The following is a 15,703-nucleotide window of genomic DNA, read 5'->3' as shown; positions in this document are numbered from 1 at the left end:
ATATATAAATACTAAAATAAATGTAAGGTTCCTACTTCACGGATTTTCACCTATCGTGGGGGCGGGGGTGGGTCTAGGACATAATACCCGAGATAAGGGAGGGAATACTGTATTATCTTTATCTACCTATTCTCAATTACCCTTACACTGCCCAAATGAATCATGGCTTTACCATTTCAATTTGACAGATTTTAAAAGAATTAAAATTGAAAAAACACTGAGAAAAAAAGCTGAAACAGTCTCTTCCCTAACCCACTTGTGTTTTTCCAAGTCTCACAGACCTCAGTTTCCTTATTATTTTAAACTTTAGCCCCAGAACAAACATCAAAAGACTTCAGATGAAAAAATTTTCAGGGCTTCCCTGTGTCACAGCCTACTGATGATCTTTCTTTCTTTCTGCTAGTTTTACTAATGAGAAGATTTTTTAAAAAATCTTATTTGCCTATGTCCATACCAATTATTATATGGTATGTATGTACATACAGGGATTCCATAAAAATATGGGGATCCAGAACAGATTGGGCACTTAAATCTTCAGGCAAGAAGAGGTAGGGGGGGCGGTTGTGGTTTGGGACTTGAAAGGAGAGGAAAGCGAATATGTAAATATTTTCTTCCATCATGGAAGTTATCTTTTCATTTTCTTGATTGCATCCTTTGAAGAATAAGTTTTTAATTTTGATGAAATCCAATTGTTTTGGTTAGTTATACTTTTGATGTTATATTTATTAATGTTTTTTGCCTAGTCCAAGGTCATGAAGATGTGCTCCTACATTTTTTCCCAGAAGTTTTATAATTCAGCTCTTATACTTAGGTCTATAGTCTATTTTGTGTTTATTTTTATTGCACGAGATAGAGGTTTGGCCTACCTTTCTGTTCAGAGTTGCTCTGCCATTGAAACCCTATAGTCACAGTCCCTAGTCTTTTTAAGTTTTGCATGTATTCATAAGGATCTAAGATTGAATGAAGATGGAGCAGCAAATGTTTAGTAAATAGATGTATCTGGGCCATCTTTAACAATGAGAGAACTTTGATCCAAGGGGCCTTGCTAGGTTCCTCTCTGTCTATCATACCTAATTCACACTGAACTATAGTTATCTATGATATTGGCTTCCTTCCTGGAGCAGGTCCTCTATCACTCTTTTAGGCAGTTAGGGAAAAGGTCAAAGATTTTTCCTGAGTCTTTTGTGTCTTAAAAATAACCAGTTTAAAATAACCAATATCCCAAAGAGGCATATTTTGGTATAGCAAACTCTGCTCTCCCCTACTCCCTTAAAAATCACACACATTTCTCTTCCTTCTTTCTTTTTCTTGTTTTTCTATTACGGTTGTCCCGTTTTTTCCCCATTGCTCCCCCCTCACCCAGCCCATTTCTGCTTACTTTCATTCTTCATCTCTAACTCACATATCTATTCTTCTTAATGTCCTTCATGAAGATGTGAGAGTAACAAAATCTGGATGTAAATGTAGACTTACTTATTCCTAATTCCCACGTATGCACTCTTCCCAAATGGCATGGAGAGGAAAACCTTTTTTTGTTTCTAAACAGTTTCATGCTATTCTATCTATACTCGATGTCATCTAGTTAAGCACTTTTTCCTCCATACTAACGCAATAGCTAAACATTTACTGTCCCCGGATTTAGGCATTTTTGTTACCTCCAGGCTTCCTGAACCTCCTCACTGCTGCTGGTGATCTTTTCTTACATAACATTCAGAACATGTAATTCCCCACCTGCCTCTACCATCACACACACACACAATTAAAACTCTTTAGTGGCTTGGCACCAATGTCAAGATGATTAAGTGGAAAAAGAATATGGTCCTGAGACAAGATATCTACATGCAAAAAAAAGAATAAAATTGGACCTTCATCTCACATAATAAAAATTAACACAAAATAGATCATAGACCTAAGTATAAGAGCTAAATTATAAAACTTTTAGAAAAAAATACAGGAACACATCTTCATGTCCTTGGATTAGGCAAAGAACATTCATAAATATAACACCAAAAGTACAAATAACCAAAACAATTGGATCTCATCAAAATTAAAAACTTGTTCTTCAAAGGATGCAATCAGTAAAATGAAAAGATAACTCTTATGATGGAAGAAAATATTTACAAACCATAGAATTTATAAAGGACTTGTATCTAGAATATATAAAGAACTGTCAATAATAAAAACATAAATAATCTAATTAAAATGGACAATGGATCTGAATAGACATTTCTCCTAAGATGATATGCAAATATTAATAAAACTTATAAAAAGTGCTTCACATCTTTAGTTCTTAGGGAAATGTTAATTAAGATGCCAATGAGATACCACTTCACATCTATTAAAATGACTATAATAGAAAAGAAATACATTAACAAGTATTAGCGTGGTTGTGGAGAAAATTAGAACCCCCTAATTTTGCTGGTGAAAATGTAAAAATGATGCAGTCACTTTGGGAAATGGGTAAATACAGCAATTTTATTCTTAGGTATATACCCAAGAGAAATAAGAAGCCTATGTTTAAAACAAAATTGTACAGGAAAATTCATAGCCACATTATTTATAATAACCCCAAAAGTAGGAAAAAAAAATGAAAGCCTAAAAACTGATTAATAATAGATGTGCAAACATGGAAAATACATACATTGTAATATTATTCAGCCATTAAAAGAATAAAGTACTCATACGTGATACAAAATGAATGAACCTTGAAAATATCATGCTAAGTGAAAGAAGTCAAATTGCCCAATCTTCTGGTCTGACTTATCTAGACACCGTCCTCCCTGTAAGTCCCCCTCCTCCAACGCACTTTTCCAGACCATGTCAGGGTCCTGTCTCAATGGCCTTGGGGCAGGAAGTTTGGCCTACCCTTCGTTTCAGAGTTGCTGTGCCATTGAAACCCAACAGTCACAGTCCCTAGGCTTTATAAGCTTCGCGTGTACTCATAAGGATCTAAAAATAAACGTTTACTGTCTCCCAGTTATATAGGTTAAATTAAATATTGAAATATAACATTAAATATTATCTGTAATTTCAAATTGATAAATTTTAACGCGTCTTGCAAAACCTGCCATTATGATGCCAAGTGGTTGGTTACCCCGATTCACTCCTGTAACTTTAGATATTTTCATTCACTTGGATATTTTAATTAATATGGAGTACAGGTGTATTATCGGTGTTATTGAACACGTCAGAAAGCCAAAGTAAAGCGAAGAGACTTGAGAAGCGTCTTCTCTTGCCTTCAGGTGTTCTCCAAGGCCTCAGAATTTGCAGTTCAGTAGGCGATCACCTCAGGGCCTGCTGGGACAGTGGTGACCACACCCCTGAGCGCAGGACCTAGGGCTATGCTGGGCAACTCGGGCCTATCAGCAGCATCTCCTCCTCCCTTCGCCCCGCCTCTTTCCGCCTCAGTCTTTCTGCTTTGGTGAAGGTGGTAACAGCAGCAAATCTTCGCCCTTGATCCAAGCTACGGAATCCAGGTCAGTAATCGAACCCATTTTCTGGCCAACCACTGCTATCCCCACTAGTTCTGAGAGCTTGCTTGACCTGCCTTCCAGGTTGGGCTGAGGGGGTCGTGAGTGGAGGAAGAGTGAGGGACACCTCTGCAGGTTTGAGTTGGCTCTAGTTTGGGAAGGGAGCCCAGAAGAGGTACCTTTGGAGCTAGCAGTAGACGGTAGAGAGCACTGTCAGTTAAACCCTGATTCGGGGAGCTGAAGAGTGTGGGGAGGCAGCCCTGAAGGTCTGGCGGGGAATGACAGCAAACTAGGCCTACCGTGGACTCAGAGGCCCCCAGCCCCTCCCCCACCCGCCTTTCTGCTCCAGGAAGTGCGCACAGTTTATCCTCCACCTAGGAGGCCGGGACTTCCCTCCGGGAGAGTTGGAAGCCCAGCCTTCAGCTCTCGCCGGACTTGCCCGCTGGCGGTGGTGGAGACGTGCCTGTCTGCGGAAGGAGCGGGGTCACGCGCTGGGTGTGTTCGAGAAAATTCCGCAAGAGTGAGCGCCCTCTGTTCCTCAGAATCTATTTAAAACTCCTTGGTTTGCTCTTAAGAGCCTGATCTGGTGCAGCTCACATCTGGGGCGCCCTGGCTTCTCATTCCTTCCCTCCGTGCGCCCATCACGGGGAGCTGTCTACCGGCCGCTCTGTGATTGGGCTGCTTAATGTCACTTGTGGCACAGGCGACAGCAGTGAAAGAAATGAGGTGACTTTTCTTAGGAAGCTCACGATAGGGATAATGTTATCTTTTTTATCCTCACTACAAATGAGCTTAGGGACAATATTTAACCGATCATTAAATCAAGACCAAAATGTGTGGTTTAGGCCGTGGGAGGAGATTAGGCGAGGCAGAGACTACCTGTCTAATACATACATATACTATTACTGTTACTCAAATTATTAAGTTGTTATGGACAAACTCAATGCCTACCTTTTAAAAATGCACAAGTTTTGAAATAGTGTAGAGAATAAAATAAGGTAAAATGTACTAGGATAAAGGAAAATATGACTACTGACATCTAAAGTTAAGATACAACAGTTACAAGTGGAATTTCACAGGTGCAGGAAAAAAGACAAATTTTATAATTTAGCCTACAAATCTCAGTTAATGGATTACATAATAGGGAAAAGAAAACCTGTGTTGTAAGAATTTGCAAAGTTAATAAAAAGTTTTTTAAATGAATGGGGTATTGATTCTTTTGAAGTTTAAAATATTTGAAGCTGATTATGTGCCAATTCAAATACAGTACTTGTTAGATAATCAATTTCAGATAACAGGTTAAAGGGACTATAATTCTACATGAAGATAAAAATATTGTTATTCTCTAAGCACAAGAAGCCCAACTTACTTTATAAACGCAGTTGCCACCTGTTTAGGTGTTTACTTTCACGAGACCTCTGAGCTGGGGGACAGCCTTGTCCATCTAATTTCCAATTTTCATTCTGAGCCCCAGCCCCCTCTCCTTTGCATCCTGGTCCAACCTTTAATAGCTACTGCCCAGTCACTGATTTTTTTATGAAAGCCATTTTGATATTGAATTTTAACCTATTGGTTCAGATCTCATTATCAGTCCATTCTCTGCCCTGCCCCATCCCCACCCTCACCTCCACCCTTTTCTAGCAGTGCCTCAGGTAAGGCATCCTCCTTCCCAAGTAGGTGTAATTTAAGGTGAAGCTGTGAATGACATAACTCTGAACCAGAAGACACAAGCTAGCCTACCCCTCGTTTTGTCTTCCCTCATTTTTTTTTAATTGAAAATACCATAGAATGCACCCTTAATAGGTGTGCGATTTAATTTATTTATTTATTTTTTTTGGTATAATCACAAAGCTGTTCAACCAACACCACTATCTAATTCCAGAATATTTCATCATCCTCAGAAGAAACCCCATACCCGTTAACAGTCACTTCCCATTTAATATAAATGAAACTATATAATATGTAGGCTTTTGTGTCTGACTTCATTCACTTAACATAATGTTATCAAGGTTCATTGATACTGTGGCATGGATCAGTACTTTATTCCTCCCTTCCCCCCATTTTTACACTTTCCTCCTATTAATGATTCCAAAATGCTTTTCTAAAATGCTATAAGACCACTTTGTCCCAGCCATTCCACCTGTATACCACTTCCTCAGGTCTTTTTTCTGTAGACTATTCTATCACTAGAATGTATGTGGCCTCCACCTCCCCACCTGTCCCCTCTTTCCCCCCACACAGGCCCTCAAAGGCTCCTATCAAAGTTTATGTCAGGCCCTGGTGAAATTTCCTTCTCAAATTGGAACTTTCCATTTTCACACTCCTAAAACACCAGATCAATGCCCAACTTATACCACCTTTACTGTCTAGTTAAAATTAGGAGGTTGAGGACAGAGCTTTGAACTAGGACTATGGACATGTTAAGTTATGCCAACTCTGCAACTTACAAGATGTGTGATTTTTATGCAGTCATTTAATTTCTCTATTTCTTGATCAAAGGACCAAACATACTCTTATTTATTTCGAGTTTTCCTATGAGGGATAAAGAAAACAGGGGCATGTGATTTCTAAATCATAACTGGTTACAAAAGTGCTAGTTGTAAAAATATTACCTCACATTATTGTGGTCATTGTTGTTCCTTTGGGGTTTGGGGGGAAGGATGAGAGGGTCCTGCATGGAACAGAGCTGTTAGATAGTAGAAGTGTCCTCACAATAAATGATACCTTTGATCTTGGAGGTTAGATCCTGGAGAGCCACACCCAAGTGATGGCAACGAAAAGTGTAAAGGCTTATGAGAAAGGCATAATCTATGGAAGGATGAGGAAGTTGTAGGTTTTTATTATTAAAAGTTGAAGACCTGGAGGGCAGACAGTGTGCTAGGTGGGAAGATATAGTAACAAACAAGGTCTCGAATCCCATGGAGCCTATATTCTGGTGAGGGTTCACACTGTTAAAGGTATATATTAAGTGGTAGTAAGAAGAAAATTCTAGCAGGTACGTGTATTGAGAGTGTATGAGTGGCTGAGCCTTAGCTAGGCTCAACAGAACAGACCCCACTGATAGGGAGAGTTGAATGAAGTCAGAGTCTTGCAGATATCAGGGTGAAGCAGTAACAGCAAATGCAAAAATCCCCAGACAGCAGTGTGTTTTGGTGCTATTAACATTGAAGGGGCGTTTTGGTGGACTGAGAAGAGGTCAAACAGACGGTGTCTCACACAAGCCCTCGCCTCACCAGGGCCTCAGTTTGTCCCTCCATCCAGCAGGAGTAAGAAAATTATAATCTTTGCTCTAGTGAGGTTGCACATTCATGTCTAATATGAGCTGGGGTAAAGAATGTGTTTGCAGTTAGAATGAGAAGCCCTTGTTACCCCAGGTGTCTGATCTCTTATTCCAGGATAGTCAGCATCCTTTTTTTTTCTCCCTCATTTTCTTACTCTGATCATTTCTTGTTTGCCTGTCTACCCAGGATTCTGTAAGTACCTTAGAAGCCAGACCTGGGAAGTCAGGAACCAGGAGAATGGCTACAATGACTTCAACAGTACTTGTGGACATACAAGATGAGGTGACCTGCCCCATCTGCCTGGAGCTCCTGACGGAACCCCTGAGCATAGACTGTGGCCACAGCTTCTGCCAAGTCTGCATCACAGAGAATAGCAAGGCATCGCCAATCGGCCAAGAAGGGGAAAGCTACTGTCCTGTGTGCCAGGCCAGCTACCAGCTCAGGAACCTGCGTCCTAATCGGCACCTGGCCAGCATAGCAGGGAGGCTCAGAGAGGTGGTGTTGGGTTCAGGGAGGCAGCTGAAGGTGATTGTTTGTGCGCACCATGGAGAGAAACTCCAGCTCTTCTGTAAGGAGGATGGAAAGCTGATCTGCTGGCTTTGCGAGCGGTCTCAGGAGCACCGTGGTCACCACACGTTCCTCATGGAGGAGGTTGCCCAGTATTACCAGGTGGGAGCTCACATGGAGGAAAGGTCAGGAGGAACAGTTCTTGGCAGGAAACTTTAATTTCATGCTCTAATTTAATTTCTTTGTAGTCCTCCCATTTAGCTAGAGGAGCGAACTTGTGAAACAACCCCTGGCCAAGAGAAGAGACTTTACCTCTTTCTTGCTGTGCAGGATCAGCTCTGCGTGGCCTTCTGAGTAAAAGATGCTGCTGGGGGAAAATAGGTGGCTTGAGGGATTGAGTAAGGGGAATATATTGGCAATGAAGATAAAAAACTTAAGTATCTGGTGGTCAGGTTCTTGTCCTTGGAAAGAAAGAGAACCATCCTGTTCCCCCTGGTTTCTATCCCCTGTGTATAAAAGATACTTTGGCTTCCTCCATCTTTTTATTCCAGGGCAGGATAAGCTGTTTCTGAGGTCAGTGTACTCTATCCCATTCATTCCGTCTAGTCACTGAGACATTGGTTGATGGACCCTGCTTGACTTGATGTGTTTCTTGCAGGAGAAGTTCCAGGAGTCTCTGGAGAGGCTGAGGCAAGAACAGCAGGAAGCTGAGAAGCTGAAGTCTGTTATCATAGAAAGGAGGGCATCCTGGAAGGTAAGAGGGACTTCCTGAAGATATGCTGGGAACCAGGGCAGGGCATGGGAGCCGAGGCCAAAGAAACCTGGTGATGTCTGTTCCCAGCTTGGCTAGAAGAGCTTCCCTTTGCTTAGTCCTTCACTGCAAACCATCCAAACAAGGCTATTGTTCTTGGTGCAGGGCAGGGGAGAGAAAAGGGGGAGTTATAAAAAGAACTCAAAAAGGAATCCGGGGTTTTTGTTTTTATTTTTTTAACAGATTGATGCCACGTTTTTTTGTTGTTGTTTTTTTTTAATTTATTTGTTTATTTATTTTATTTTTAGGGAGAGGGGAAAGGAGAAAGAGAGGGAGAGAAACATCACTGTGCGGTTGCCTCTCAGTCGTGCCCCCAACTGGGGACCTGACGTGCAACCTAGTCATGTGCCCTGACTGGGAATCGAACCAGCAACACTTGGCTTGCAGGCCGACGCTCAATCCACTGAGCCACAGTAGCCAGGGCTTTGTTTTTATATTTATTTTTTTAATTTTTTTATGACAATCACATAAAAAAGGAACCATGATCATTAGCAGGTTCTAATTCTTGATTTTGGACTTTGTTCTACAGTTTCAAGCTCTGAAACTTGGAAAGACAGCTTAGGCACAGGCCAGTCATTACTTACCTTCTCACTCAGAATTGGACGGGGAGGCTGATTCAAAGTCATGAGAGGCCTGGGGGATAATTGAAATCTAAACCTCACCCAGGAATCACAGTCTATATCTAGGAAGCCTTGATAAGACCACCCAAGGCTAAGGTTCTGGTAAGAGTAGAGGGGAGAATTGAAGAACCAGGTGCTGCAGGACTCTTCCCCTTCATGCCTCCTCCACCTGTGAGACCTGGCCAGGAAAGCAGTGCTGAGCCTGACTCCCCACCCGCTAGAGCGGAGAACCTTCAGCTCCACAGACTAGCAGCCTTTTTTCTCTTCCATGACTGAAGAGTCAGATGGCACCTGAAAGACACAGGATCAGGAAAGAGTTTAATCACTTGAGAAGCATCCTGGACAAAGAGGAGCAGCGGCAACTGAGAAAGCTGGAGGAGGAACAGAGGATGGGGCTGCGTATGATAGACGAGGCTGAGGATGAGCTGGTCCACCAGAGCCAGTCACTGAAGTACCTCATCTCAGATCTAGAGCGTCGCTGTCAGGGGTCCACAATGGAGCTGCTGCAGGTAAGACTCACAAAGGAGCCCCCGACCCGAGAGTCAGGACAAAGAGAGACTCATTTTCCTACCCTCCTGACATGGGAGGATGAACAAAATTCCCTTGGGAGCATGAACAAAATTCTTTTGACCCTGGAGTGCCTCTTCCCTATTCAGTTGTGCAGAGGTCATGAATAAAGGATAGGTAATTAAAAGTACAACTGCTAAGGGGATGTCTCACTTTTATTTATTATGTATAAAAGGTGGTCCAAAAGTTCATTTAATACTGCGGAGTAAATCTACTGTGTCCATTGATAGTCTATGGCAACATTAATTAGTTGTGGCATTATTGATATTTTGGGTTAGAAAAGTTGCTGTGAGAAGGTGCGCTGTATGTTGTAGGATGTAGCATCATCCCTGGCTTCAATTCACTAGATACCAGTAGCACCCACCCACACCTGTGACAACCAAAAAAAAAAAATCCCTCCAGACATTGCCAAATGTCCCTGGGGGCAACATCCCCCACCTCTCCCCTGTTGAGAATCACTGACCATTGGGCACCTCTTGGCTCTGATACCTGATACTCTGGTGGAATTTGTCATGGACTTTCTCTCAGCTTAGTCACAGGTAAACTCAGATTTACTCAGAGATGCTTATGTAATCATCAGCCCTTATTTGCTTTCACTCTTCTCTAGGGCAGAATCATTTAACATGTCATAATCGGAGTTTGAGCTGGTCTTTTTAAAATACAAGCTGTGCACGTGTGTGTGTGTGTGTGTGTGCGCGCGTGTGTAGATTGAGACAGTGCCATGTGTCAAATCTAGAGATTTGATGGTGGAGCTTAAACTGAGGTTAAAATCTGAAGAGCTGGTTTTTACATAGAGTGAATAGTATGACTATGAAGTTGAGGTAGGAAACACCTTGTGACATTCTGGAACCTTCAGGCCCTTCCTTATTTTCTGTTTATCTTTTGCTTCTCCCTTGCTCTTCTTTTGTTGATATAATAAGCATTTCTTTACTTACTCTTGAGCCCTAGGATTGGGGTCAGTGGGTAGTTACTTTCTACCTGTTAGAGCTTTTCTTCATTAATTGCTTATGTTTTCACATCTTCATTTTATTCTTTTTGCCCTTTTATTTTCATCTGTGATGTTGGGTTACTCTCAAGTTTTCTCTCCTCCCCACCCAGTTCGAGCCCCTCCACAGACTCCTCAAACTGTAAACATTGCTCTATAAGTGCAAAGGGATCATCAATTTATGTTGCTAGTTCAAGTATCTGTCTAGACTCTCACACCCATTAGTATGACTACCCAATGGACATTTTAATTCGAGTGTTATCTCACCATCAGTTTTTCTAGAATTTGTCCATCATAGACACATTCTTCCTTCTCTTTTCCATGTCTATGTGATATTATTGCCCATTAAGATTTGAGAGCCACATATAAGCCTACAGCTTTCAAGTTTCAAAATATAAACCATAGGAGAAATAGCCATAAAGTGGCACCTGACTGGATCATTTGAGTTCCTTAGTACAATCATGGCTGGAAAGCCTAGATATTTTGTATGAATTGACATACCTACCACCTCCACTACTTTCTATATTTGAGCCAATTTGAGTTGTGTTTCTGTTAAATGCAATCAAAAATAGTTTCCATAGTTATCTCCATGTTACACAGATCAAACCATCAACCTTTTTTCTTTAATCACTGAAGTGTATAAAGCAGAAGTTAGGGAGACCAAATAGGCCATGATGTAATTCTATTCAAATGAGGCAGACGGTGGCAGTGATGATCTTGAAAAGCGGGTGGCTAAAACAAGTTAAGGATGTGAAATGCCCTGGCCTGGTCTAAGATGGGACATCAGGATGAATGTAAGGTGGTATTTAGGACAATACCTAAATTTGGTGACTGTGTGGATGCTGGTATTTTTGAGGAAGGTAGAAGGTAATAAAGGAGACCTCATGGTTGCAGAAAAAGTAAGTTTTCTTTTAAAAATCTTGAGTTAGTTGAGACTTTGGATATGAAAAATACGGAGTTTGGACTCAACAATTGTGTGTGTTGAAATCAAGAAAAATAGATGAAGTCAGCAAAGAAAACATTGAGGATTAGAGGAGGTGAGGTTTAAGAAATAACCACATTTAAGGCCCCTGTATCCTTAGCAACCAGAGTGAAGCATTTGAGGACAGAAATTATGACTTAATCATGGGAGATTCTGTAGGGCCAGGCACAGTGTCTGGCAAATGTAGGTGTTATACATCTATAACATTACTAACAAACACACTGAGAGAGTTGTAAAAATAAAGGTACTAATGAATGGATCATATTATTTCCTGATATCCCTACATAGTCTCAGGGAAAGTGTGCTCTTGAGTTCTTATCTACCTTTTGGCCTCCATATTGAGGCCACCAGTATTCCCATTATACCACAGGGTGGTAGAGAAAGATAAGGAACCTGGATTAGGCTGTACTGGGGGACAGGGCATATGACTCATTGACTTACTCTGTCTCTTTTCTCCCTAGGATGTGAATGATGTCACAGAAAGGTATGTACAGGAGAACATGAGGTGGTTCCTTTGGAGTGACAAAAGATTCCTGTACCCACCCATAGAGTTACTGTGTGGTCAGTGGGTAAGGGAAAAAAATCATGAGGCAAAGAAGATTTAGGACTGTGGTGTCTTAAATTACTCATCATGAGAATTTTTGTGTCCTCCAAAATAAAGGTAATGGCCTGGTTTCTATGGCAGCAGAATTTGGGTAATGGGAGGTCACAAACTGGGGACAGTAGTACCCTAAAGAATAACAGATTGCAATATCATTGATTCTCCTAGTGCCCTGTGATGGAACTCCCTTTTCCACAAACCTCTGTATCTGCTTCCAGCCCTGACTCCAGTAGTTTGTGGCTACCTCAAAATACATAGGGCTTTTCATTGCCCATGTATTTTATCAGAGGGATGTTTCCTATCTACTTTGTTTCCCATGGTCTATAATTCAGCTCTGGGGACATCAGCCTTGAATTTCTCTTTCTCCCTTGGCTTTGGAACAGTCCGTGTTTTGTTACCTAGTTCTTCTCACACTTCCATTTCCCTCAATTCCAATGAAAACATAGGCCTGGGGCCTTTGAGAAGAGTGGTTGTGGCGTGAGATCAAAACATATTCTCCTCTCGATCCCATACTCCAGAATCTCATCATTGAGGGTGACATCGATAGTTGACCACACACCAGACAACTTAGAGCTCTTCACAGACACATGAAATATGGAATTTTGTTCCTTCTGAAGTCCACATTCTCAGTCTAGAGATGAGGACGTCTCCTTTCTACAACTGGCATAATTTTAAATTTAAGTGAATCCTAAGAGACAGTGAATTCTTAAGATGCTGTTCTGAAGGCTTTTCATTTTAGCCTCTGGGAGCCTCTAAGACTTAGAGCCAAAAAATCTTCAGAAAGCAGCCCTTCATTTAATGTTCTCAAAGCCCCTGTAACAGGTTTCCTGGTGTTCTGCCTGTCAATGCACATTTCTAACCCCTCATGGTAGACCTTCTAAGTTGGCACTGACATTTTAAATAGTTTGGTATTTTTTTGAAGTAGTAAAGGATTTTGCCACCATTATTTAATTTTATACAACCCCTAAGATATAAAGAGAGAAGGGAAAATTATTATGTCTTTCAAAAACAACAACAGAATAAAAAGGAGGCTTTGAGGGGTTAAATCTTATCAAAGTTTACACAGATAGTGAGAAGCTAGTTTCTTGTTCAGGTCTTCTGCCTTCAGTGTCATGGCTCTTGTAAAATGATGCTAATTTCCTTCAGGAAAGCATGTTGAAGTTCACCAGTGAGCCTGGGAAATAAAGGGCAGCAGTGCTGCAGGAACCCACTGTCAGCAGAGTAGGGGATTCATAGTGTCTGTTCCCTAGGAGTGAGTACTGGACTCTGAAGAAGCCAAAAGATCTCCCCACCAAGCTGAAGAGTATGTTTCGAGCCCCAGATCTGAAAAAGATGCTACGAGTGTACAGAGGTGAGGAGACTGACAAGACAGAATTTGGGTGTGGGATTATTGTAGTAGTAAGAAACAAACAGAACAGAGTATAGTTGGTATTTGCGAATAGCGGTGAAGACAGGGTCAGAGAGGGTGGGACATAATGTGCAAAGAAGATGCAGTTCATGTTTAAGGGGGAATAAAATGGCTAGCTCACATCCTCACAGAATTCCCTGCCACACCCCTCAGTCAGGTAAAGGGAGAGAGACATCAGACCTGAGGCTGTTGGTTCTATGCATGATTGGCTTTTTGTCATTACAGAGCTGACAGATGTCCAAAGCTACTGGGGTAAGTGGAACCATGTCCTGATCCTCCCCAGACATACCCCACACACTGTCAGGTATAATCTGATGATACTTCTGCCCATCCCCCTCCACATAGTGCCAGTTCCTCCCACCCACTTCCTATGTTTCCTCTTCTCAGTATGATAAGACCCATTCACCCATCCTCATCTGTTGATGTTGTACCTTTTCCCACAGTGGACGTGACTCTGAATCCACAAACAGCTAATTTAAATCTTGTCCTGTCTAAAAACCGGAGACAAGTGAGATTTGTGGGCTCCAAGCTGTCTGGGTCTCACCTGGAAGAGTACTATGACTGTGGCGTCCTGGGCTCTCAGCTCCTCTCCTCAGGAAAACAATACTGGGAGGTAGATGTGTCCAGGAAGACTGACTGGATCGTGGGGGTGTGCAGCCATGCAGTGGGACCTTCATTCTCTTTCAGCCCATTTGTGAACAGTCGGAATGTTTACTCCAGATACCAACCTCAAACTGGCTACTGGGTGATTGGGTTACACCATAAACATGAATATAGAGCCTATGAGGACTCTTCCAGTTCCCTGCTCCTCTCCATGACGGTGCCCCCTCGCCGGATTGGGATTTTCGTAGATTATGAGGCTGGCACTGTCTCCTTTTTTAATGTCACAAACCACGGCTTTCCCATCTATACCTTTAGTAAATATTACTTTCCTACCACTCTTTGTCCATATTTTAATCCTTGCAACTGTTCAATCCCAATGACCTTGCGTCGCCCAAACTCCTGAACATTTTCCTGCCCCACCCACATCTAAGCAGTGCCCTTTAAGGCTCATCCATGCCTCAGTCACCTTTCCGACCTTCTGTTCTCTGCATTCTTTCTCCTTTTTATTTGAACATTAATTAGTGCTAGAATGTGCCTGCTGGTGACAATGAACATCCTTTATTAAGTAATTACAGATCTTGAGATTGGTGGGGGTAACTTTCAACCTTTTACTATTAATCATAGCATTGGTATTTGATAGAGAATCTTTTTTTGGGGGGGTGTTAATGCATGGGATCAAGTTTAGGAAGTTCTCTTAATTTGCTGTAAGGTTTTGTACTGAATGGAAAATTGATTTTCAACAGATATTGTCACTAACTAATGAGATCATTGTGTGTCATTTTTATTCTGCTATTGGAGTATATTGGTTTGTTTTGATTTTTAAATATAATATAAATTTTTAAAATAAGCCGCTATGATTTCTTATGTGCAGTACTGGATTTGTTTTTACTAATACATGATTTAGGTTTTGTTTTTATCTCTGTTTATGAAAGAAATTGACCTGTAATGTTACATCCTTTAACTTAACAGGTTTTATAAAATACAATAAATGAGATAGTAAATTGTTGTATTTTTGTGTGAGTATATATAAGATTAAGTGCTAAAACCTGTTATGATATTAATTTTGGTGGCTATAAATTAAAAATAGATTCTAACTTCATTTTTCACTACAACCTTCATGGATCTTTAAAAATTAAGTGTAGTAATTGAAAATTTAAAACAAAATAAAATTTTCCGAATGCATTGAAGAGCAGTATGCGGAGAAGAGGAAAATGATCCATCTGATACAAATTATTTTAGGAAGAGAATGATTTCTTTCAGCTTCTCCACATCCCCTTTCCTTCATGCACAACATGAACAGCTAGTTAGTGAGCAACTATGACTTCGGTAGAAAGGTGCTATGTGTTCTTGGAGCCCCTTGTAAGAGAAATTATGAGATAGATGGAAGGGTGGAAACAAATATCAAGGAGTTGACTAGAGCTGGTGTTCAATATGGTAGCCAAAAAAATAATGTAAGAGATTTGATTATTTTTATATTGTAGAGTACAATCATAATATTTTGGGTATATTGGATTGACTCGAGTATACATTAACTTCACCTCTTTCACTTTACCTGTTTGATGTAGATACTAGAAAATTTTAAGTTACATTTGTGGCTAACCTTACATTTCTATTTAACAGCTTATCCTGTAATGTAGTTTCTCCTCCTAAGGGGGCTCTAGTATAAGACAGATATGTTTATCTACATGGACTCTCTATCTCCCTGAGGCATTTTGTAGAAGAAGGTAATGGCAGAGAAAAGAGGATGTGATCATATCTAGAAATTGACAATTTGGAAGATCATATGAAGGGATCACAGCCAGAGAATAGTCTCTGCATGGTCTGGTCCCTGTCTTTAGCCCTCAGTTTGTTGGACATTTGAGGCTTCA

The 15,703-nt window shown here is 41.0% G+C and overlaps 1 protein-coding gene across 2 annotated transcripts; it reads left to right on the top strand.

Moving 5' to 3' along the window:
- Nucleotides 1-6,958: 6,958 nt before the first annotated feature.
- Nucleotides 6,959-14,238, top strand: TRIM6 (tripartite motif containing 6). Of its 2 annotated transcripts, none has more exons than XM_090264567.1 (7): nt 6,959-7,420; nt 7,917-8,012; nt 8,968-9,198; nt 11,685-11,707; nt 13,075-13,175; nt 13,458-13,484; nt 13,676-14,238. In XM_090264567.1, exons 1-7 carry the CDS (start codon nt 6,989-6,991, stop codon nt 14,236-14,238), a joined length of 1,473 nt encoding a protein of 490 aa, XP_090120693.1. In that variant the 5' UTR covers nt 6,959-6,988. The 2 variants fall into 2 exon arrangements, with proteins under 2 accessions (XP_090120693.1, XP_090120688.1); XM_090264562.1 differs by having other exon boundaries at nt 6,998-7,420; nt 8,974-9,198.
- The last annotated feature ends 1,465 nt before the right edge of the window (nt 14,239-15,703 follow it).

This window comes from Furipterus horrens, unplaced genomic scaffold (assembly GCF_987537825.1).
Source record: "Furipterus horrens unplaced genomic scaffold, mFurHor1.1.pri manual_scaffold_2, whole genome shotgun sequence".
Taxonomy (NCBI): domain Eukaryota; kingdom Metazoa; phylum Chordata; class Mammalia; order Chiroptera; family Furipteridae; genus Furipterus; species Furipterus horrens.
Note: the sequence above shows the minus strand (reverse complement) of the source record. Positions and strands in the feature narration are given on the sequence as shown.

Coding starts and splice junctions, on each gene's coding strand:
- TRIM6 (XM_090264567.1), top strand. CDS start 6,989: ATGGCTACAATGACTTCAACAGTACTTGTGGACATACAAGATGAGGTG. Junction 7,421..7,916: donor AGGTTGCCCAGTATTACCAG/GTGGGAGCTCAC, acceptor TGTTTCTTGCAG/GAGAAGTTCCAGGAGTCTCT. Junction 8,013..8,967: donor AAAGGAGGGCATCCTGGAAG/GTAAGAGGGACT, acceptor CCATGACTGAAG/AGTCAGATGGCACCTGAAAG.